At 39.9% G+C, this 24,426-nt stretch overlaps 1 protein-coding gene across 4 annotated transcripts in view; it reads right to left on the bottom strand.

The window, feature by feature from the left end:
• The window catches only part of NFIA (nuclear factor I A), a 379,131-nt gene extending 359,523 nt beyond the window's left edge, over nucleotides 1–19,608 (bottom strand). For 3 of the 4 annotated variants that reach the window (XM_057547737.1, XM_057547732.1, XM_057547739.1), the window contains exons 1-2: nucleotides 19,015–19,608; nucleotides 13,019–13,550 (exon numbers count right to left, since the gene is read on the bottom strand). In XM_057547737.1, the coding sequence (XP_057403720.1) occupies nucleotides 13,019–13,550; nucleotides 19,015–19,041 (559 nt within the window). In that variant the 5' untranslated portion in view covers nucleotides 19,042–19,608. The remainder of the gene's footprint in view (nucleotides 1–13,018; nucleotides 13,551–19,014) is intronic. The other variant, XM_057547728.1, reaches the window with a different exon arrangement.
• Nucleotides 19,609–24,426: the final 4,818 nt, after the last annotated feature.

The following is a 24,426-nucleotide window of genomic DNA, read 5'->3' as shown; positions in this document are numbered from 1 at the left end:
TTGATAACAAATAAGAACCTTCAATAACGCACAGCATTGTGAAAGGAGCCTTGTCAGAAGCACAAGTCACCCCATAACACGAAGTTCCTTCAGTCCTGAAATCCCTTCTTAGAGTTCAGCCCCTACCTCCAAAAGTTCAAGAATCTAAGGCTAAGACATCAGAGTTTATTGAAACATCACCCTGGTGGGAATCTGCGATTGAGGATTCATTCCAAATTTAAAGATGAGCAATCCTTTTTCCAGATGTTGGACTTAGTTAGACAATGAGTATCCCCTCCAACAATTTCCCTCTAAATAACCGATTAAAAAACAGAACGGTGTTATATTGACTCATAATTATAGACTCATAATTCTACCTGAATATATATAATTTAAAATATATAACATTAATGAAGGTTGTTTATCATTAATGTGTTCAGTTTTATTCATATTTCATAAAAAAAAATGGAAGACCAAAGAAAACAGAATTAAGGCCAGATGTGTAAAAATACCATGCAGGATTTACAAGTGGGTAAAGTGTGGTCAAGGAAGGAGGAAAGAGGGTGATTCTAAAAATTAGTAGTAAAAACAGAGAGATTTTCAAACTTGTTAAACTTTCATTATTTGGAAACAAGACATTCCTAAAGTAAAGGAAACATCAGATATTGTGTAACTCATCAGGTAAATTCTGATATTTGTATCCAAGTGGTTTATTTAATCTTAAGTCAACGCGGTTTTCCCTGGAAGAAATGAACTGCTAGCATCCCATGAACCCTATGAAGTTTGCCTCACTTCTCATACTGACTGCCAAACAAAGAAAAATGTCTTGCGTTCCATGATGTCCCCCATGTCACTGTGACTAATCCCCAACCATTTTTATTTACAGCGTTCAGAACGAGTTTCTATGACAATCCCATGCCACTCTCAATGTTACACACAAATTTTCTGCCTTTTGAAAATAATTACAGAACAAATCATTTGTTCTGCACTCTATACAAAGAAAAGCACATATATTAATGGCTGCAGAAACAGATTTCACTTTCAGATTAAACAACAAGCAGATATAACAGAGAACAAAAAATTTCCAATATTTGGGACCACCAGATTGCTGTTGGTGCTGTCGCTGTTTGTATTTCACTTATCAGACATGCAGTAGTTCTTCTCCTTTCTATCACCATCTGTACACACTTTCCCAAAGGACCCTCACAGCTGCCCCATTACCACACTAACACACACTCGCACACAGAGGACCCCTTAATACATTATCTGTTTTCTTCTCACAAGAGAAAGAAAGGCAGAGCAGCTTGAGAACTCGGACAACTTAAAATCCACTTCCACGTCAAAGTCTCAAGATTGCTACCTTTCTTCGGAGATGGAACAAAATAGAGAATTTAAGTGGTTATGCTACTGGGACTTGGCTGTGTTTTAGGAACTACTACCAACTGCCAAATGAAATCACCATAGCTTGCTCTCAAGGCCTTCCCTTCCTTTCTGTTTGTTACTCCCTCATTCTCCTGCTGTTTAGTTTGCCTATAACTGTTTTATACCTCAGCATTACTCAAAGGATGTCCTTAAAAAAAAGTAGAACTTTTTTTTTGTGCACCAGCTTTCTCTAGAGAAGACGTGCTATGGTGAACTATTAAATAATAGAAACCACCTGTGCCCTGTTCTGTGTCTGCTTAGGTTTTCTTTCCATTTACGTAGATATTTCTGACATAAGAAAACCAAAAAGTTAACACTTAGTAGTAATATCACCAAATGATAGAATTCCTCAATGTACACCAATTGTACAGGAAAAAGGCAGTATCAACAACTGGTTCTGCAAATGTCTAAAACTTCATATGGGCTATTAGTTGGGAGAATCCTAATTTTAAAACACTGAAAGCCTTAAAATCTTAGTTTCTGAGGAAATTTCATCTAAGATAGCAACAACTCGTCTCCCAGTATTTTCTTCAGTTGTGTATTTTGGCACCTAACACAGTGCCTAACAGGTAGTGAGCGCTCAAAACATGTTTGCTGAGCTGAGTTGCCAAGGACATGGTGGAAACCGTCAATAAAGGCGACCAAAATACATCTTCTATGCCAACACCAACCAAAGAGCATCCACCTTGATGCAAATGATAACAACAGGCCACAACTGCTCCTCAACTTACACAAGAATTTTCTATCTCCACAGCTCCTGGCATGCAGAGACTCAGTTTCTTCATCGGCAAAATGAAGGTTTCCTCTAAGTTTCCTTCAAGGTATAAAATTCTGAACCTATTAACAAACCAGGACAAGGTCTAGCTGCTCACCACTTTTTAAACTTTAGAGAAAACAATGGCTTTCAGCACTATAATGTACTCCCAGAGAACAGTTTTAGCCCCCTCCATAAATTCCAAGGCAGAGCTTAGGGAGTATGATATACTGGGAAACACTTGAGAGAGAAAAACAGGCCATAAAAAGGTCAGACCTACTTACCAGCCCTAACCACTTACTAACCATGTACCATGGACACATTACTCAACCTGTTTCTCAGCAGCATAAAGGCAATTATAAAAGCCCCCCTACCAAAAAGGTAAGGTTTATAATAAAGAGCTAATAAAATAATATATAAGAACCAACTTAAGTATCATGGAGGTTAACAAGACTAGTCTGGGGTCTGACAGATCTGGCTTTCATCCTGGCTCTGCCACTACCATTGGCGTGACCTTGAGTGAGCTACGAACACTCTTTGAGCCTCTGTTTCCTGAATAACAGGAGTAAACCACAACAAAAGCCGTCTACCAACTCCACTCGCCCCTAGCACCCAACATGAAAAATTCTCCAAAACTTGGAGAAGTCCAAAAGGAAAACTAAAACAGAAACAAAGAAACCCACATAAAACCAAAGAAACTCATACCCACAATTTAGAAAACCAACAAAGCCAATCCTAAAACAATGGCACCCAGCTATGTAAACTCCTTCAAGTGCCCGAAGTATTTAAGAGTCTGTCACAGAATGCTCTAGCACAAAGCAAAACGTACTGTTGCAGCTGCTCTGTTCTCACTTTTTAAAAGGTGTCAGTAATGAAGGGCCAAACATGCAAATCCCTAAATGTGCATCTATGTTCCTCTCCAATCTAGCTGTCTCCCTCCAGATCCGCTGTCTCATGACCCGGCCTCACTTACTCAGCATCAACCCCATCCCAGCACCTCTGAGGCTCAACTGCAAATACAGTTAAAAGCTATGCATAATCAGTCATTAGATAGCAAAATTGAAAATGTCTCTCTTTGAAGAATCACAAAGCTTTCTGTCTGAAACCTCTGACCTTTCCAGAGAAATCAGAGTCACTGTAGTTTAAAAATGTAGGTGGTAAAAGTACAAAGGATTACATTTATCCATTTTGCATGTTTGCCGTCTTTTCTGAGATGAGGGGCAAATATCTTCAGAACAATTAGTTCTTCAACCCTAAGATTTCAGGCTGCAATATCCTCATTCTCCAAGAACTGTATACATCCTGGGCCCAATGAGATGGCACTTTTCTGTTAATTTCTATTCCTACTTTATTTTACAGAAAATCTAAAATACATGTTTCCAGAGCCTTTTTTTTTAAAAAAATAAGACTTTTGTCTGTACAGTAAATGAGCCAAGAAAATAATAAAAATTCATTTGAATCTTCTTAAAAACCACTGTAATCCCTGACTGGGTCAGGAGGGTAAGGGACTTCTAAGAGTACATTTAAAAGAAAAAAGAATTCTTAATAAAAGTCCTTGCCAATATTAAGAGGCCATACAATAAAAGTATTGCAATGACTATCTTTCCCTGACAGGAACATACAACAATAGTTATGCTGTTGAACAGCATCAAGTTACAAAGACTTCATTCTCAGAAGTTACTTGAAACTACTCTCCCAAAGAGAACCTCCACCATTTAAAAGAAGGGGAGAAAAAGCCAACTAAATGAATCGATCAGAAACTTTAGTAACTCAGTAATTTTTGTATAAAAGGCACCCATGCAAAAATCGTGCCACAGTCCTACAGAGATGCAGACTAGCTTTTGCCAAATTCTTATCCAGAATCCTTACTTCATCTTAAGTGTTTATAACCCAACTTATCTTTAACTTCCAATTACTTGATGCTAACAATATATTCTCAGGTATACACTGTTTTCCATCAACACTTTTTATATCTAATATTATTTATGAATTATACTCAGCATAAAAGATGTTTACGATTTTCATTGTTAATCTGCTATTATATCTGAGCCCATACAGCTCTGAATAGTATGCTACGAAGGTTTACATGCAGATGCACAGTATCTTAATTACTTATTCTACAGTAAGCTCTGTAAGCATCTCCATTCCTCATTCATTTGGAATGTTTAAAAATGCCACAAGAAGGGCTTGATGTCATCTTAACACTGAAATCCATCTGTCTATGGCCCTCTTTTGACTTTATTCCTTCTGCAGCCAAAATTTTCACAAAAGTTGATGAGAATTTGTCAACCTAAGGACTTGTAATGTCAGCTCCTTTGAAAGGCAATGGAATATTTGAAAGTGGCAATGATGGGATCCCGTACATACAATATTCACTTTATGTGGGACCTTAAACTTAAATAACTAATCCCTTTAAAATTAAAATACATAGAATTCTAAATGCTTCCAATAGAGGAAGAGGAAAGAGGAAGGCACATAACACAGAAGAGACAGTTCTGAGTTTCCCATATTAAGTAATATGTCCCTAATTTTAAAAATCCAATTAAAATTGATATTGTAGCACCACAGTTCCTATTATCCACTGACAAATACCTTTCCCTACCAAAAATTACCCCTCGGATAAAGCTATATGACTCACCACAGATACATCTTCCCCCAACAGCGTGAACATGTTGCATTAGCCAATCACGGGCTGGCAAAATTACAAAAGGAAATAAAATCACCCAAACCATAGCAACAAAGACAACAGCCTGACAATGGCAGATGCTACACAGACATACGTACAAGTTGTTAAATCTTATTCATTTTTAAAATATGTTTTATTGCTACTTTTATTTCATCTGGCTTTTATAACCCATAGAATATTTCAAAAATAGCCATTAAAATATTTACATCAATATATATGCTCTGAAAATTGTTTCTGTTTGGAAACTCATAAGCTATTGGGACCACCAGAAACACTCATCAGACACATCAAAGGTAGGCAGTATGGAACCTGATGGAGAGGACAGTGGGGTGTGAGTCCTATTTTTTTTTTTATTGCAATCCTCTTTTGTTTCCAATTTAATCACTTTTATCACACACCTCAGTTTTCCCTTTCTGGGGTGACTGACACTCCACACACTAACTTTTAGATTTATTAGCATTTCTAAAAAAAAGAAACTTAAAAAGAAAGTCACATTTCTATTTTATTCAATATAAGTTCAGTTCAGCAGCTTTTTAAAAAAATAAACACTAGAAGAATTCATATATAAAATGAATAGATGTAGTATGTTATAATTATAATCTTTTTTTTCTATTTACAGTTATAAAATTCATGTTGAGTGAGGCTTTGAACTTTTGCACTGAAGTCATTAAGAACTAATCTTGCCGAAGTTTAAAGAAGTGAAAATAAGGGCATTAAATAAATCCATCAATAAATCAGTCAGTCATTTAAGGGCATTAAAATGAAACTTTTCCCTATTTTCAATTTTCTTCCTTTATCTTTTAAGTTAAAAAACAATATTTTAACTAATAAAATTCCATTTTTGCTTTCTTTTAAATAATTACACACAGCCATAATCACGGGAACTTTTGGAAACAAAGTAAATTTAAAACTTTTAAATCTAATCATCAAAGGATGTTAGAAATACATATCTCTTGGGCGTATTTTAAAATGCATAAAAATTTACCTAGTAAAATATTACATGCAATTCTGATTTTTAAAATAATGCTTGCTTTAATTCTCAATGGCTTACCAAAGCATCTAGAACCAATTCATCTAACTTCATCTTACAAAAAAAAAATTCTTAAACCTGTGTTATAATGCTTCTATTCACTAAACTTCTACATTCTAAAAACAAGAAAGAACAAGTCATTCCAGATTTTTGACCCCAACACTAACAAGCATGAGACCATTTCTCCCTCTTCTAACCAAGTGTGGCTTCATTCTGCGGCTAAAACCAAACTCCACAGTAAAATATCTCCGTGGGAAAGGTTTGGATTTTGACTTTTTATTTCCCCTTTGACTCAAGGTGGGTGTGTGATACCATTTAAGTGACATCCAACGCCAGACAACAGGATATAAAGAGAGATATAGAATGGATCTGAATTTTGTTTTTAAAAGCATAGGATATGGAATCAGGAGGCCTGGGTTTAATCTTGCTCTGCACAAATCCCTTGGCACCTCTGAGACTTGATTTTCACCTGTCCAAATGGACAGTGCATTACTTATTTACAATACTCCTGTGAAGTTAAAGAAAAAAATAAAAGAAAGCTACAATGTATGGCAAAACTTAGGACTGTACTTGCTGCAAAACAGACACTCAATAAAAGTTTTTTGTCTGGCTGCCTGCCTTCCTTCCTTCCTTTCTTCCATCCATCTCCTTCTCTCTACTCTCAATCGATTTAGGTCCAAAATTTACCACTAGGAAAATATGTGTTAAGACATGAAGACAAAGAGTTTTAAGACAAAGAGTTTAAAGTTCTCAAAAAACATTAAAGCTATTCCACTTCAAACTCCAGTTATTATGATCATCCTGATCATTTCTGAGATTGAGATTAGCAATATATCACAGAACAACACTCGCCAAAATACATAACACAAATGAACTTATTTCTCTCAATCTCATCTCATTTAGTGTCTCTTACAAACAGAAAAGCAAAAACATCCTCTGCTACAAAGCAGCAGCAATTTGTCATTTGTGGACTTATTCCTTTGGCTCATAAGCCATGTTTATTTCACTAAAATATTAATAAGAAGACTAATTCCATTAGATAAAATATACTTTTACCCTGTGGAATTATCATAGCAAAACATGAAGCACTGTTTTCTAATATTTTAGGAAATGCCTAGGGAAAAAGCCATTTCTATCTTAGCAGCAGCTAGAAAATTCTGGTAAGTTCAGGGACACCAAAGTTTGGATCAGTCATTTCTATCCTACATTATCTTTCTTGTCTCCTTGGCGGGAGACAGCTAAAATGTTGACAGCACTGTAGGTTACCCCTTAAAAAGCAAAATGGTAATAATAATGAGTATCTCAATAGCCCCTTTTCCAAGTTTATGCATGCCACAGTGTCCCTAACTAGACCCCTAAACGCTACAAAGAATTTTTGCAAAACTTTTCTTTCTAACAATCTGAATAGAAACTCCAAAAGCCCCCAATAGGTCTCTTAGTCTGAAGCATATTACGCAAAAATGATGGTGAGATGGATTATAAAATTCTCCACTAGATATCTTGCTGCTTGGGATCCTTTTACAGTCATTACTTAAACCAAAACACTTTTTAGAGCATCTCCATTTGCAATTAAGTTCACGGTTTTATGTTTCTCTTAACAAAGCATGCCAGTTTATTCATTCTCTTCCTCCTCCACCTGACTTCTTCCTTCCCCTGACATCACCTTCCAAGGATTTACAATTTATAATATATTTAAAAGCAAGATCTAACCTCTAAATGACCATGGGGAAATAATTGCTGAAATGACAACAAACTGGTGTTTAGCACATTCAATGAATGCAATCTGTATTTTACGTTTTTTCTTCTATTCTAACCTCAAAATTGTTTTCAATAATCTATATTAACATTTGTGAGCAATTAGAATTGTTGCTGCTTCTGTGCAAGTTTCAAAAAACCGACAGGCTGTTCTGCATCCTCTGGAAGCAGCTTGAGGCCTTAACCAAGTAAAACAACCAGTCCTACTGTGTATAGCAGTGACCACAACAAAGGCTGTGGTTTCTCCCACACTAGCCCTAAATAGGTTCAAATTAATGCTATCCATCACTGGGTGGAAAAGCAGACAAGGCAAATCCAAGCCAGCAGCATTGGGAAATTTCTTACCAACACTCAAACCTCTGAGCCATAAATGAGCTGACCTCCCTTCTACTCAAGAACACCCTTTCTCCCTGTACCTCTACACTCTCTACCCTTCAACTTCCATCTTCCTCACTACATTCTAGATAGAGGATACTGTTACTACATTCTAAATAGAGGATACTGTTACAATCTTCAAGTTATGCAGAAAATACTCAAGGATATAAAAGCCATATTTAATCTCAAGTTTGTTGATTGTTTGTGCTATCTCCCTTAAAGAATTAAAAGATAAATAGAAAGATAAATGACATCTTATAAAACTGTGTGCATATACCAATAAGTTACAGTAGATCAATCAGCCACAAAATCCACCTTTAGTTTAAGGTTAGAGTTTGAGATAGGGTGGTACTTACTGTCTTCATTAAATATCACTGTATATTAATCTTACCCCTTCTTTTTCCAAATATGGTTTATTATTATAAATCACAGAAACTAACCACATAACTTTCTACTAAGGAGTTTATTAAGGTAATGAAGAAGTTTAATTCAATAATGTATAGTCTTAGATTTGAGTGTAAACACATACAAACAAACCCTGTTAACAAAATATACTGAATATATTTTAGATATACAGTCCTGCCACAAACTAACATGGCAAGTTACCTAAAACTTTAAAAATTATCATAATTAATTTGGCGTAAAACTATAAACTGTAACAGTTTAACATTATCAATTTAAATTTTTTTTCAATTATTATTCGGTATGCACCGATAACCTTACACAGATAGTCACACTGTATTTAAGGTACCAGCTTTTTAGAAAAAGAAATCATTCCTCCTACTCGAACCCGCACTCTGTGTGCAGCCTGGATGTGCACACACATGCACACGAAGCGCACACACGTTCCTACACAGACACTCCTCATCTTACACCTGCTCTGAAGCAGCAGGAAGTGAATTCTCAATCTGTCAACATGACCATCTGGTCTATCTGCATATCACGGCTTTCTCTATTACTATATGAAGGAATGGCAATCACGAAGCCAAAAATACAACTAGAATGCACCTGAATGGGAGTCTCTCTCTCTTTGCTGAAATGCAATAATACGTGGCCCATCAGAGCAGAACTAGCAGTAATGTAAATAATTTGAAATGAGCGTTCAGGACAGCATAATTAAGTGAACAATATGGTACAGGTAATGTGGTCATCAGTAACACTGCCGTCAGGTTTCCAGGACTGGCACCAGGCTTCGCAGACACCGCAACTCTTTCAGTAAGCGACGGGACCTTTACTATTCCTGCCGAGCAACACTAAGTAAAGGTAGTAAAGGGAGACCATGGAAGCAATCCGTAGGTATTAAACTAAAACACTACTGTGCAAACACGTTCACTTTCTACCCTGAAACTAACAAGTACTCCTGCTACCATTAGGACAAGTTCAATTCGCTCCGTCCCTGGCTAATTAGCAATTACAGCAACTACCTGACAAATTCTGGTCATGTATTAGTCTTTCAGAGTGAATTTTAAGGTAACTAAAAATATTTCCAATCTTAAAAAATTCCTCATCTGCAAAAAGTGAAGATGCTCATTGTGATTTAGCTTTGGGGCCTAATGCCACTCAAAAATTAGCAAAGGCCTTCGTTGAATTAAACATAATTCTATTTGTTTAATTTTAGTTTTGAAACATCTCCACACAGCTACCTCAGCTTTCATTCTACCCGCAGCAGGTAATAACTATAAAAAGTCATTTTATGGCCTAGATACAACAACCTACCTCTATCCAAGAGATGAGTCCTTAAAAAGTCTAACCTCTTACAAAATTTAACTAACTCAACTGAGAATCTTTCTAGAATCTGATTACATTACCAGAAGTTATACAGAAGCAGTTTAAAAAAAAAAAAAAACTCTCCAGAAAGTTCTCGGTTGAGTGCCTACTAATGAACAAAGGTTAACTTTATCTAAAAGGTCAAATGCCTGGTGGCTAAGGTTATGACCTTAACAACTTAAATTGTGACCTTGCCACGTGCCGGGTATATTGTAGATTCTGATACAGATCATCTGGTAAAGACTGGTCATAAATTAGCTTTACTGTTACACGCCCACAAAGAAGACCATTTACCACAATACCATAATATCTCAAAGTTGTCATATGATACATGGGAAGAACGACTCAAAGAGAGACCAAATTAAAGGCATAAAATGGTTTTACTCTTTTATACTTTTAATGAGATGAAATTCTCAGGCTTATGGAATCACTCTGATTTCATTACACTTGTTACTGGTTATCAGCCACAAAACTCACACAGTTCTAATGCTCCTGGATTTAGAGGAGAAGAAAAAGGAATGCAGTTTATGTATTGTATTTTAGCGTCTCAATAAGTCTTAGAAAAATCACCTCCGCTTTTAAAAAACAATTGATTCTGCAGTAGCTTCCAGTATTTACATGTGCGTTCTAAGATTTCAACTTCCTTCCCAAGAAGAGGTCGAGGCATGAAGCAATAATTATTATATGCATTTTTAGAAAGAAAAAAAAGGATCTTCCTGTGGCCATCAAGGGGGAAAAATGGCATTTTGGAAGAAAAAAAAAATACATGTAAAAGAAAGAGAGGGGAAAAAAAAGACTATAGGTGAAAAGGCCACAATGGTTTTGGCATGTTTCTTGAAGCACATTTCAGAGTCTCTGCCTCCTGCCAATACTGGCAAGTTCTCAAAACTTTTAAGGAGGTAAAAACATTGTTTAGTGTTTACAAATCTTCAGCATTATAACAGATGCTTGTCAAATCAGTTGTATGTGAGTTGACCGATCTACCTCCTATTTGTATTGGCAGCTTCCCTTCCACAAATAACAGGTCTCTCAATCTCTTAAATCACATTTGAGATATTTTCAGACAAAAGGCCTTGAGCATCCCTCAGACCCATCCTGGTGCGCACAGAGGTGCCACGGCTGCGCAGGGAGAGCCAATGGCCTGTACTTGGCCAGCGTTCAGGCGACCGAGGGATTCTGGGAGGCGCAGGAAAACCGAACCGAAAGGTAGTCTGATCCACAGTGCTGGCAATAAATCTTTCATAAGCAATAAGGATGCTAACTTTCCTAAGCAACTGTCTACCTGCCATTTTACCAACATCACCCTTCAGGTCACTGAAACCACCAGCAACTATGACGGCTCAAGGGACCTGGAACCACGGCGCAGGCACAAACTGTCAACGGCGAGAGAGAATCCAACGTGAAACGGCGAGAGCGAGGAAGGCTGTGTCTCTGTGCATCTAAGGGAAACGTTCACATCTAAAAATTAGAAGGGATGCTGCTCCCACCAATAAACGCATACCAGGTATTTCGCTTTGATGTTACCTTGTAAGGAGGCACCTACCATGATGGGCATCACCCACTGACACCTGCAATTTCTTATATCGGTCCGTTAGAGCATTTATTATAAGTTATTTACTTCTCCAAATATCAAAGAGATGAAAACACAAGATTTTTAGAGAGTGCTCCCCCAAAGCATGTAATACCCACAACTCTTTTTGCACCTTGTCCTAGTAGATTCTCCACTTATATATGCAAATACATTTAAAAAAAATTTTAACTCTGCTTTTTCAATAGACAAAATAAAGTAACAACAATAGGGTTAACAGGGAGTTAAGAAAGGGCCACTTGTTCCCGTGTAGAGGTCATTTGAAAGGTGCTACCTTTTCGTTTTCGCTACCCAGAACTGGCTAAAGCAACAGGCGCTTCTTATAATTAAGTATACATTTTCAAAAACCCAAATATTTGAAACACTTACAGATCACATCCTCTAAAATACTCATTTATCCCCTGCCAACAGAATGCAAATGATGATGTGACATGCTTGCAAAGTAAATTTCTCCAGTTTCTTATGTAAGGACGGATGGATAACAAAAGTTCTCTTTCTAAAACATATATTGAGAAAAATAATACAGAATAGGATATCAGATGACTTCTAAGAGCTCATATTTTTAGAATTGAAAATGTTTTGCAAAACAATGGAGTATCACTTTTACAGGTAACATCTTCTCTGTCCTTTATGGAAAAAAATACATGAACCCCAAAACAACCTACTGGTAGGATTCCACAACCTTCTTTCTTCCATCTGGCTCAAGTAACTGCCATGAAGGTAATCTAGCAAGACCGATATGTACATATAAAAAGTCAACAAGTTTCACAAGACCTGAGCTTTCACGTAACACAATGAGCCTTTTGTCTAAAACAAGATGAGAGGAACAAGGTAAAAATGCATTATTTTATCCAGTCCTCAATAGTTTTATCCTGAATGCTACTCTACATGCTGTAATATGCACAGGTAAAGCATGTCTTGAAAACAGCCTTGGAACAATAAAGATTTTATTACAAATCAAGCAACTCACCAAATCAATTATCAATATCTATTTCTCAATGTGTTCATGCACTATACAGGTTTGGTTACTTTTAAGATTAATCTTTCCATCAATTACTTAAAGAATTGGTTTGTTTTTTCCTTTAGCTATCGTAAACAACACTAAGTATTCCTAATACAAAGCTACTAAGTTTGTACTCGTGTGATTTCTTTTTCCTTCATAAATGATCAGCGATTTGATAGCAATCTTACCTCCAACCTCTTCTTAGGGGGTTCAAGAGACCCCAGTAGATAAAAACACTCCCAGAAGAAAAGCAACTAAAAATATTGCCTCACTACCAAACTAAATGCTTTTTAACTAGATCCCTTGCCAGTTAAAATAGACTCTTCCTTACAAGGGTTTTTACGAGGCTTCTCTCACCCCTCATCAAAAAACGTGACTTAACATATCCCATAACTGACGACCAACACCTCTGATAACACTACTTGACAAAAGAACTAAACTAGTGAGAATGCTCTCCAAGCTATGCTTTTCCACCTGAATGAAGGTGGAACCTCAAACAATGGAGGGTCTGGCTACTCTGATGTTGGTCTACCTTGGACACCACACCGTCCATGTGGACATGGCCGTAGGGAGCTCGGGAATGGCCCAGCACATACAGGGGTCATCAGGAAAAAAAGCACACGCGAGAAAGTGGACCGACTTTTCACCATTGCACTTACCTGCTGCATGCACAAAGTATGCCAAATATAAATCGAGTTCCTTAACAGAAACCCCTATGTGATGGGGCTGGACACAGAGCCCTGGATTAGAGCACTGCGGGGACTTTACAAGGCGCTCGCCATCAGTACTTTCAAGCGGAATACCTTTAAATAAAATCACCATAACAAGGTCCAACCTCCAGACTTTATCTGCCTGGCGGAGGCAGTCAATTCTTCGCATCTTGCCTTTCTGGTCTGGGTTGGAAAGAACACAACACGGAGGCTTTTTCCCTGTGACTGTAAGAACAAAATCCTCTCGGTACTCAGGTCGGATATCTTTCCGCAACTTGGCCAGAAGTCGAGATGCCCACTTCTGCTTGACCTCTGGTTTTTCACTTAGCAACTCATCCTTCACGGCTCTCTCTTCTTCTTTTGACATACGCTTTTCATGTTTTTTGAAGTATTTTCGTTTTCGGGCCTGCAGGTTGAACCATGTGTAGGCGAAGGCTCGGACGTGGGGCAGAAGTGCTTCGATGAAAGGATGAAATTCATCCTGAGGAAATGAATGAAGACAAAAATATAACTATAATGAAAACAAAAGGCAACAACGCTTCTTCAGGTGTTCACCTTTTAAAAAAAATATCCTTATTTCACTTGAAATTTGATTCAAGCATTATGTTACCAAAATCGTACATGGGATCCCTATGGGAACTCCAAGAGGGGGGAAAAAAAACCCATCGGTATCATGTCTCACAATCTCAAAGAAGAAAACCATTAAAAAGTAAAAAATGTTTTGTTATGTTCACGGAAGTGTACCAGGTTCTATTGTCGGGCCTAGGTCCCAGATTCTTTAGACAGTAAGTGAAGTTTATCGAAATGTTTATAACAACATATAATCTTAACCCTATTTCAAGGAAGGCATATCTAATTTTGCTCCAGCCTTGACCTCACTACTTGTAGTACAGCCAGGGCTCGGCGGCCAGATTGGCAAATCCTAAACATTTAGATGCCAGTCAATGTTTATGGAAGTCTAGGAGCAAAAATCATCTCCACGATCAATGGAAACAAAGACTTTCCCCTCTAAAAGTAGACTCTGATGTAGACTCTGATCTGTTTCTTAGTCATTTTGGTAACATGTAATTCCTTTCTAAGTATTACAGTTACACACAATTTTTTTTAGTCAAAAACTTAGAAAAATTTGGCAGGTCCATATACAAAAGAAGAGATGGATTTGATATTCATCGGACTAAAATAAAAGATCTATGTTCAAGACATAATTGCTGATATTATAGAAATGAAACAAAACGGGGAAAAAAGGAAAAAAAAAAAACAAAGAAAAGCATACAAGCCAGATAGTAAACAGAATGCGTCACTGTGACAACACGGTTGCAACTAAACACATTCAATTTACTGATCTGATTGTGAAATACCTTCAGTAATAATCATTCCGAAAAAACAGAATACTCATTTAAATTTTGAAAATAATATTTCAGGCTTTTTCTCACAGGGTAACAGGGAACCTGGTATGTTCAATATTTACGAGACTCCCGGAAAACCCTCATGGTTGCCTCTTAAAATCCAAGTAATTTGAAAATAAAATTGAATTTAAAACATTTAAATTTTTCTTACTGTTTTATGGAAAATGCATGCTTCTTTTACTTGACATTTTCTTAGGAAGTAAAAATATAAAATTAAAGAAAAATTAAACAGTAACTCCACAAAGCTTTCTGAGTACATCTAACTTTTGATTAACCAACCCACACTAATCTTACTAATCTTAACTTCTCTCCACCGCACAACCCTCCCCCCCAAAAGATAAATTATTTACTTTCAAATAAATGAGGATAAGAAAACCAAAGAGATATTTGATGACTTTTTTTAAAAGGGTGTAGGACAGACAAATATAAAATGCATTCTTTTTTGGTTTGTAATATCCATCTAAATATATATTTTGGAGGCACAAGTAACTGTAATGTCCAAAATATTATTACTATTAAAGCAATTATTAATTTTTAAACATTCAAATATAAACTGAGTGCTTAAAATTGGTGAAATACTGTAACAATCAAGCCTGTTAAAATATTGTAAGTTATAATCAATCACTTAAACACTACATATGACTGGTTTTTTTTAAGTAAGGTTATATTAATATAATACACACTAAATCATTTCAATAATCGACATTTTTTTTCCCTCTCTCAACAAATTTCAGGCTCCGTATTTCAAGTTTAGGTTTGAAAACTGCTCTTTTTCAATAAAAGAATCCAAAAGAGAAGTCAGCTTTCACAACACATGTGCATTCTTTAAGTGGAGAAAAAACAGAGAAAAATACAAGAATTCTATTATTCTTCCCCATATACCATTAGCACTTTAAAATTTCTGATGTTTGAGAATCTTTCCTATTGCCGTACTTTAGAAGAGAGAAATGGGGTGGGGGGAGCATTTTTCAAGTCACTGTTTATCTATAAGGTATACGCCAAACTGCAAAGCATTTAAACATTACTAAATTCTGAGCTCATCCTTGAAATGCTCTAAAATACATAAATTTGGAGTTTGAAACAGTCCTTCACATTGACTGATTTTCTTATATACACAAGACATGCTAGGGACCAAGGCTCTGTGGAATTATGCAAAGAACGCCCGGAGTCTACCTTAACTACAAAGTGAGCTTTCACCAAAATGAGGATTTCATTTTAAAGTCTCAGCCCCATTTTAAAATGCAAAGAATAACTTAGCTCCAAACAATTCATATTTAGGTCAAAACCTTGTCTTATTAAAGAGCTTTATTAATGATGATAAACATTTAAAATAAACCTTCTAATGTGACATTTAAGTGTTCAAAGATACTCCCAATATGCTTCTCAGAGAACTGCAAACTGCGTGCATTCGTGTTCAAAAGGATTTTGTTTACCTGCCAACCAACTGCCCATATATCTCATCATAAAAATCCTTAAATGAGGCCAACTATGTCAACTAATCATTAAGAATAATCTAAGTCCCCAGTTTTACATCAAAAGTATTTACAAGTTATTACTCCCCAAAGGTTTTAAGAATGTGCCAATAAAAGTGCACAATATTTTGTATGACTCTTACTCACATGCACAAGGAAAGTGCTAGTTATATTTCTCAATGCACAATTAGAAATATTCCAGAACATCAAAACTAAAGAATATCATTCACTTGCAGGAAATGCCCAGGCACAGAATAAATTAGTTTAAAAACAAAACAGTATGCCCTTATAAAGCATGTTGTTGCACATATCGCCATAAGCTATATAATATTTCAAAATATTCAAGAGAAAACCAAGAATATTTTACGTATGTACTCAGTGAGAAAGTTACGGGCCACCAATAAAAACAAACCTGAAAACCTGTTTCAAAAGTGGTAGGACTTTGAATCAGCATCTTCAACGTTCATCTGTTTGTAAGTAAGCCAAGTTTCGGAACCACGGAATGCTGATATTTTTGGAACTACTTCTTTCAAAGGTTCACCTATAAAATTTCTACTGTTACCATTCTATGACCAGGTACATGATTTGGTTAAGATGTGCCCACATGGATTAAAATACGATGTCTGGAATTTTCCTGATAAAGTTTTTAAAAATTGCACACGTATATGGATTTTATTCTTTCATTTAGAGTAATTTTTATCACTGTGCTTTACTGGACTTTCTTTAATGACCAATAAACTACCTAAGTTTTTCTTTTTAAAACTGGCTCTAAAGCTTTATAAATATTCCGGCAAGTTAAATAAATTGTGAATCAATTTCTAAAAGAAGAACTCATAAAATATATGGCCCTCATTCACTATTTAGTGTACATTTTCTTTAAAAACTGTTACACTAAGTAAGTGTTTCTCTTAGTGGTGTTTCCAGAAGAAGGCCTACTAAATGTCACTGCCAAATAGGTTAAAAAAAAAAAACAAAAAAAAAAACTTTCTTAATGTGATAATAGCTCATGAACCAAGAGAATCCAACTTTGTTAAATACCTGACTATGCCCTGGGCCTGCATGGGTACACAGGTATCCTCATATATGCACCATCCCAAAATACAAATTTATCTATTGAGAGCTCACTGGCGAAGACGCTAATGTGTCTGCTAAGGTCCTTCCCCACTAGGGCAGCACACTGGTATTATCTACCAGTTCTACGTGTTGCAAACTTTTGCCAGCTAGAACTTCAGCCTTTGAATCTCAGCATTTTCACTGTAGTCATAACTCATTCAAATTATCTTACACTTTGCATCTTATCCATATGCAATTGTGAACCTTGCCAAAACTGGTTGGAAAAGTTTCATTCCATACTTCCACGAGTTACTAAAATAGGAACTTTGGAAGTTTGTTAGGGAAAAATAAAAAACTTTTACAATAACTAAAAGCAACTGCTATCCATTATTAATGCTAGGCCTAAATCCCAAACAGACCATTTCAACATAAAAGATGCATTTAAGAGTCTTCTGAGATCAAATAGCCAGTAGATGACTGTTAGATATTGCAATAAGAAGGCATGTCATGTGGGAAATAAATCCAGAAACTAGAGAGGAGAGAAGAAACTATGGATACTTTTTAGTCTTCCAGAAAGTATTCCGGTTAAACCGTTATCTCCTGCTAAATGAAAGCAAGAGGTGGTAGCAGGTTTTTGAAGGGAGTGGTGAATAAACATTTTATATGAAGCATACAAACTTCATCTAGGTGATTAATGGTCAGATCGCAATGTACCAAAACAGTATGAAGGCTCACACTTTTCTTCAAAAAAATTTTAGCTTAAATTCACTTTAACTTCATGCCTTTTACTCAAAGAAAATAAATAATATATTCAAAAGGGACCAAACTTGGGGCCGTGAAGTAGCAATATTTTGCCTGGGGGTGGTGCAGACAAGGGAGGGATGGAAAAGGAGGGCATGGAAAGGAGAGGCGCTGGGGCGAGAGAGACCCACGCTCCGAGTTAGGTCGGAGGGAAAAGTTGCCCCCGTCCTGTGCGCGGGGCGGCCCGAGTCGCGCGGCAGCAGCGGGAGGCGGCGGCGGTGGCGGTGGCGGCGGCGGCGGCGGCGCGGGGGGGCGGAGGGGGGGAGTCGTGTCCGGCCCGGCCGCCGCTCAGGCTCGCGGCCGGTAGCCCAACTCCGCCCGGCGCGCCCCGGCCCGCGGCTCGCGGCCTCCGTCGCTCGCCGACCCGCGCAGCGTGGGCTCGTCCCGGCACCGAAACTTTCGCTCGGGAAAGCGAGCGGGCGACTGGCGGCGAGGACACAGGCTCCACCCGGCTGGCGCGGGGGGACGCGGGGCCACGCAGCTCCGCTCCGCCGAGACCCGGGACCGGCTCGCCGCCGCCCGCCCGTGCCCAAGGGGCGCTGTCCCGGCCGGGGCCCGGGGCCCCGGCCCGCGTCCCTGCCGCGGCCGGACCCCAAAGGCTGACAAACAATAAACAAAAGTAAGAGTTTGGGGAGGCTGCTGCGGCGCGGGCTCAGCGGGCGGGCAGCGGGCGCAGGGACCCGAGTTCTCCCGCAGCCAGGGGTGCAGCGGCCCCGAGAGTGCGGGGCGTGCTGGGGGCTCCGTCGGCGGCCCCCTCCCCGGGCGCCGCGTTAACTACAGAAACCGGCCTCGCGCCTGCAGAAACGCTGAGTCCAGATTTCAGCGTGTCATGGGCTGCAACCCCGCCGAAACACGTGCGGGGCGTCCGAAAACACCGCCGTTCCGCAGTCAATCGCCCCGATATTAATTAACGCATTAATAAGAGGGCGCCATTAGCCATGTGCCCACACAAATGGCCGTGCAAGAGGAATGCACCCGCATGGAAACAAAGTTACTTTCTTAAAGCTGTATTTCTCCACCACCCCCCCTCTACGAGCATACGCGCGCGCGCACACACACACACACACAGAAACACGCGCAGACATGGGCACACCCCGAGACACATGTCCCGGGCCCTGCTGGAGCGGGGGTCCCCGGCACCCCCGGCCCGGCCCCAGGTCGGCCCCCGCCACTCCGACCCCCACAGCCCCTCCGCATCCAAACAGCTGCTTACCTGGGTGAGACAGAGCGGAGAATACATCACTGCCCGGCGGTGGGGTGTGCGTGTGCGTCTGGGTGTGCGGTTTGGAGGTGTGCGTGAGTGCGGGTGAGAAAGGAGAAAGAGGGAGAGAGGAGGAGAGAGAGAGAAGGGGGGAGAAAAAAAAATCAAGCCTGCTTCTTGCGTTCACATTTCCAACTCGGCTCAACTGCAGCCAGCCAGCGCTATTGCCGCTCCATGAGCTGAACTTTAACCCCGCCTAGAGTTTCCCTACACTCCACTATACATGTCTACTGTACGCGGGCGTTAAAGGCATAGCGCACCCTTTCCAGCTCCCGCGCCCGCCGGCCGGGTGCCCGCGAGCTGCCCGCGCGCCCGCCTCCGCCTCCGCTCTGCACCGCACCGCACGGCCGCCGCCCGCTCGCGCCGCCGCGGGGGGGTGGGGGGGGGCGGTGTGGGGGAGGGGGCGGCTGCGGCGCCGCGCGGCCAGCCGGGTCCCGAGCCTCCGCGGCCGCTCGCGCTTGCTTCTCTCTCGCTCCCTCGCTCGCTCCCTGGTTCGCTCGCTCGCTCGCTCGGCCCCCCCCTCCGCCCCCCCAGTCCCCGCTCAGCGCATTACTGGGTAACGCAGTGAGGAGCAGTTACAGTCTGTACTCCCGGGCAGCTATAGGCTGCCACAGGATGTGCTTAAGCAAACAAAACTACTTTTCCTCGTTCCCATCCCCCAACCCCCGCCGCAGACCTTCGCGGACCTCCGTGGAGGACTTGGGCAACTTTGCCAGGTTGCCCTGCACCCCTCGGTTCGCTGCGTGGGCACGTAGAGAACCGCAGAGAAGGCGGGGAGGGGGGGCAAATTTGCATGTATGCAAATTTTTTTAAAAATCAGACCTCCTAGGTAACTTTTTTTCCCTTCTGAAATGCGGTACGGCTCAAAGCATTGTAGTTTCTCCAACGAAGCTTTTTGTGGGAATAGATCGTCGGCAGAGGTAATTATGCACAAAATCCTGCAAACTTTGTGCAGCTTCAGTCCTATGGCCTCCAGAAGCGGGGGTGGTGGGGGAAATTTTCACAAGGAAGATTCACCGGATTTGGGGGCTGGGGGGGGGGTGTCTGGAGAAAGGGAGGCGGAGATTAACTAGCATTCTCCCTCCCAGGACTGTGAAACTAGTGGGTTTGAACACAGACGCCATAGAAAAAGTTCTATCACGTTCAGAAACAACAGTGGTTTAGCTATGACATCTTTCTCTTTTTAGGAAGAAAAAAAAAATGTGAAAGGGATGTCCCTTTAGGGAAGGGAGATATTCTGGTCCACAAACACGTGCCCAGAACTGGACACATGCTATCGTTACTGTCCCTGTTCCTGAGACACCTCTGGAAGGGTGCCTTTTAAGAATCCCCTCTTTTTCCCTCCCCCAGGTAATAGTTCTTAAAATGGAAAAGAGCTTCCTGCAATTATTTTAGGTTTGCTAAAGTATTGTTTTGGCAAAAAAGGGGGTGGTTTTTAGGGTTTGGCAAGGTGCCAATAAGCCTGCTTTTCCAGTTTTTTTAACCTCATATTTTCTCTCTAGGCTCTCTTCACTGATGGGAAAGAAAAAAAAAAAAAAGTATACCTCCTTCCTACAAACCCCCATCCCATTTCTTCCTCCTCATCTCCCTCACTCTAGTTTGCAGCCTGCTGCATTTTCTAATCCTCAAGATTCCAAAAGGAAAGACGACTGTATCACGTTGAAAGGCTCTGGCACACAGACAGGGGAATCTGCACCTCGGTAGAGGTTACACAGCTAGAGAGCCTCTGAAAAGAGGAAATTCCTGTAGGAATGCCCACTCAGCATGTGAGGGTGAGGTGACATGTTAAGGCCACTCTCATTCAGACTCTCCCCCACCCCACCCCCCTTTTAAAAGTAAGGAGCAAGAAATATGCTACTGGAGAAAACAAAGTTCTCTGAAATATTCTGCATCTTTCTAACGTGATTTTATGCTTGTTCTCTAGTTACTTTATTGCCAGAATAATTCCTGAATTCTCAAGAGACCATTTTCACACGCCGCCCGCTTCTAAATCTCCTTGGAAAACTCTCTGATTATTTATTAAGGGGTGAGGGGAAATAATGACCTAAACCTTTAATGAGAGAGACCCGTCTTCCCAAACTACACAACTGCTTTTCCTTGGTTCCTCTTGGATATCAGTAGGGGAGAAACGTCCTAAAAGGCAAGCCGAATAGCAGAGACAACATCCCTGGCCACGAAAACCCTTGCTGGGATCTATAACTTCAACGCGCTCCAAGTTTCCTCGATAGAAGTTTCTGGCTGACGGTTCCAACATGTAACTGAGGCACAGTGAGAAGTTATTGTTCCGAGTGTGTACTCTTGGGAAGCTTTCTTCCAGAGCAGATTAAAATCTTTCTTTTGGTGTGGTAAAAGGTAGACTTCATATCTGCCTCTTCCCAAAACAGCAAAGACGCTGACTTTTAATTGAATCTCAAGAAAAAGGAAAATAATTTTTTAGAAAGGGCTGGCACGTCGCCCTGGTTTTAAAAAAGGGGGGGGGGGGAAGTAATTTAATGCTGCTATTTCTACTTTGAAAACTTCTTTTGTTGCAGCAGTGGATGTGCCCGCGATTTCCAGCTTTCTGCGGTTAGCAATATTATCTTAAGTAACTTTTGGCGCCCTTCGTAAGACTTTTGGATATGGGACGATTGTTTGCGCCCTCTAGGCAAGGGCTGGATCCAAGTTCAGCACCAAAGCCCTGCACATCCGCTCCTGCTTTCTCTCCTACCTCCGCCAGCTCCCGCTCCCTCCCCCGCGGGAGGTGGGGGGGTGGGCCGGCGGGGGAAACACTACAAAGCACAGTTCCAACTACAGCCTTTGGAAACAGGACTGCGAAAAATACAGTAGAAGAGTTACAGTTACAGAGAGGCTTCTGGTAACTTTCTCTCCAACAGGCATAAATTTAAACACACAAAGAAACAGATGTTCCTCAAAGGGCACACTGGGGGTAGAAAACCTTTCCAACCCTCTCCCCTACGTCCCAAGTTGCAAAAGTAAATCCTTGTCCAGAGTTCAGAAAGATACTAAGACCCTTGAAAGAGAACAGGGATGGAGGGCGAAGAGAAGAAAGAAAGGACAGTAGAGAGAACAGTATAGGAAACACAGGTGAAGTACAAAAACTAGTTTACTGCAATCATATAAGTGACCCATTGTTAGGAAGGATAAACCCCTTATTGGAAATAACCACTCCAGTCATTTATTTTGCAAGTGCTAGGCGGCTGCCTTGAAATGGGATTGTCTCTGCGCAAAGGAGGTTCCTGTCATGCTCTCTGCTATCCATATTCTCCCTGGCACAGAGCCCAGCCTTGCATTTGCTGTGTTTTATTTGCAGAAATGTTACCTTGCCAGTTTTAGTGAAATCCTCTTAGATATATAAATTATGTCAATAAGGTTTCACTTATATGTACATCTCAAATACCTCTCATTTTGGAGGTTACTTAATAGGAAGATCTTATTAATATGATTTAGATTTTAATGTACAAAGCAATGAAGGTAAAATTGGGGTTCGTAAGTGACAACGCCATTTACTATAGTTCCTACCAAGACCAACTTTATTATTAGCATCTTCCAACATTTTTCTTCTCTAGTTTTTTGACCTACAGTCACTTGTGTGCAGATTTTTCTTATATGCATATATTCCTAAATTGAATCATGTTGTTGAACTGAGCATCCAAGTGGATTCTTACATCAGATTTCCAGGCCAGATTTGATTAGAAGGCCTAAAGCCTTGGGAAATAGCTCAATGGGAATTTAAGCCAAAGATGGGAAAGAGCCTATATTATTTTCCATTCACTTCCCAACAGAATTAGGTGTCTACACAGCTCAGAGGGAAGGAAGAGATGGATATATTTTAGTCAGAGGCTGCCAGTTACTGTCTCCAAGACAAGCTACCGCAGTTGGTTTCCACTGGATTGGTGTCAAAGACTTGTCCAAGAGGCCAGACTCCAGCAAAGAGTTAGCGAGTCAGCAATCTTCCACACACACCCTCCACAGGGGTTGTTGTGGTAACAAGAAGAAACGTGAACTTGGCCAGTCTCAAGATCCTATTCGCTACTGACCATATATTTAAACAGAATTCAAGAAAAGTCAAGAACAACACTCTCTTTCTCCCCATCTTCCTTTCAAATGTATAAAACAGCTGTCAGTTCACCTGTGAAACAGTCTCTCTACCTTAAAACTGTTGTTTAGAGTTCAAGAGAGGCTTGCTTATTCCTTCAAAGTACCTGAAAAGCCAAAGCTTCTAAGATAATCAGAGTAAGACGTTTTGCAAGGCTAATTGTGCAATATATTACTTCCCAAAGCTCACTACAGTCCCAGTTTTCAAGCCACACATTTTTAAAAGTTGAACCTCACCTTACACAACCATTAACAACTTCCCTGAATTTACAAATAACAATTCATGCAAAGTTAAAGATTTCTCTAGCAGAATTTTTTAAAACTTTTCCCAAAAGGCGATGAAGAAGGCATACAATTCACGCAAAACAAGACAAAACAAAACCCACGCTGTTTTTTTTTTTTTTTCTTAAACTCGAAAACTCTTTCCTATTGTGCTTGCTAAATCCGGAAGAGCTTGTAGCTTTGACAGCTTGAACCGCACCATCCCCTTCAGAGCCGCAGAGAACTTCAGATCTTCTCTGCCCGGCCCCCTCTGGCTGTTGCGAGCCATTGTACACCCAAGCTTGGATATGATTGGATAAAGCTCTTGTCAATCTCCCATGTTGTCCCATTGATTAGAGGATCGAATCGTCAATTACTCTCCGGGTCCAGACATTTCTTTTCGGGTTAGGTTGACTGCTGAGGCCAGACGTCTTTTTACAGAACAGAGCACGTACAGGATTTTTTTCCCCCTTTCTGGAACCGAGCAAGCGCTAGGAGGAAAAAAATCTGTCAAGCTCAGCAATTTTTTCAAATCTCGGGGAGAAAAAAAAAAGGAAACCCGGTCCCTGATGCACATAGCAAAAAAGAAAAAAAAAAAAAAGCCATCCACAAAGCTACATCTTTAAAACAAAACCATTACAATAGACATTTACCCAGAAGTCACTTCAATGCATATGCAAGCTAGAGAAATTTTAAAGTCTTAGCCATTAAACAAAATCATTCTACCATTATTGTTGTTTATAAAACACATATCGTATAAACGCAAAATAGAAAGTTTAAAGATGTACCACGTACCACTGCAATGTAAAAAGAGTACGTGAGAAACTTTAAAATGTTCAGACGAATTGCTTCATATGTTGTCCCCCTGTTGTTTTTTGTTTTTTGTTTTTTTTTTTTGCATGAGAAAAGATATCTAAATAAACTTGGAACCGTTGAAAACCCGGAAGAGATTTTTTTTAAGCTGTTGGCCAATTGCAGGCTTCTTGGAGATTTTTTTTTTTTTTTTTT

Source organism: Balaenoptera acutorostrata, chromosome 1 (assembly GCF_949987535.1).
Source record: "Balaenoptera acutorostrata chromosome 1, mBalAcu1.1, whole genome shotgun sequence".
Lineage (NCBI taxonomy): Eukaryota > Metazoa > Chordata > Mammalia > Artiodactyla > Balaenopteridae > Balaenoptera > Balaenoptera acutorostrata.
Note: the sequence above shows the minus strand (reverse complement) of the source record. Positions and strands in the feature narration are given on the sequence as shown.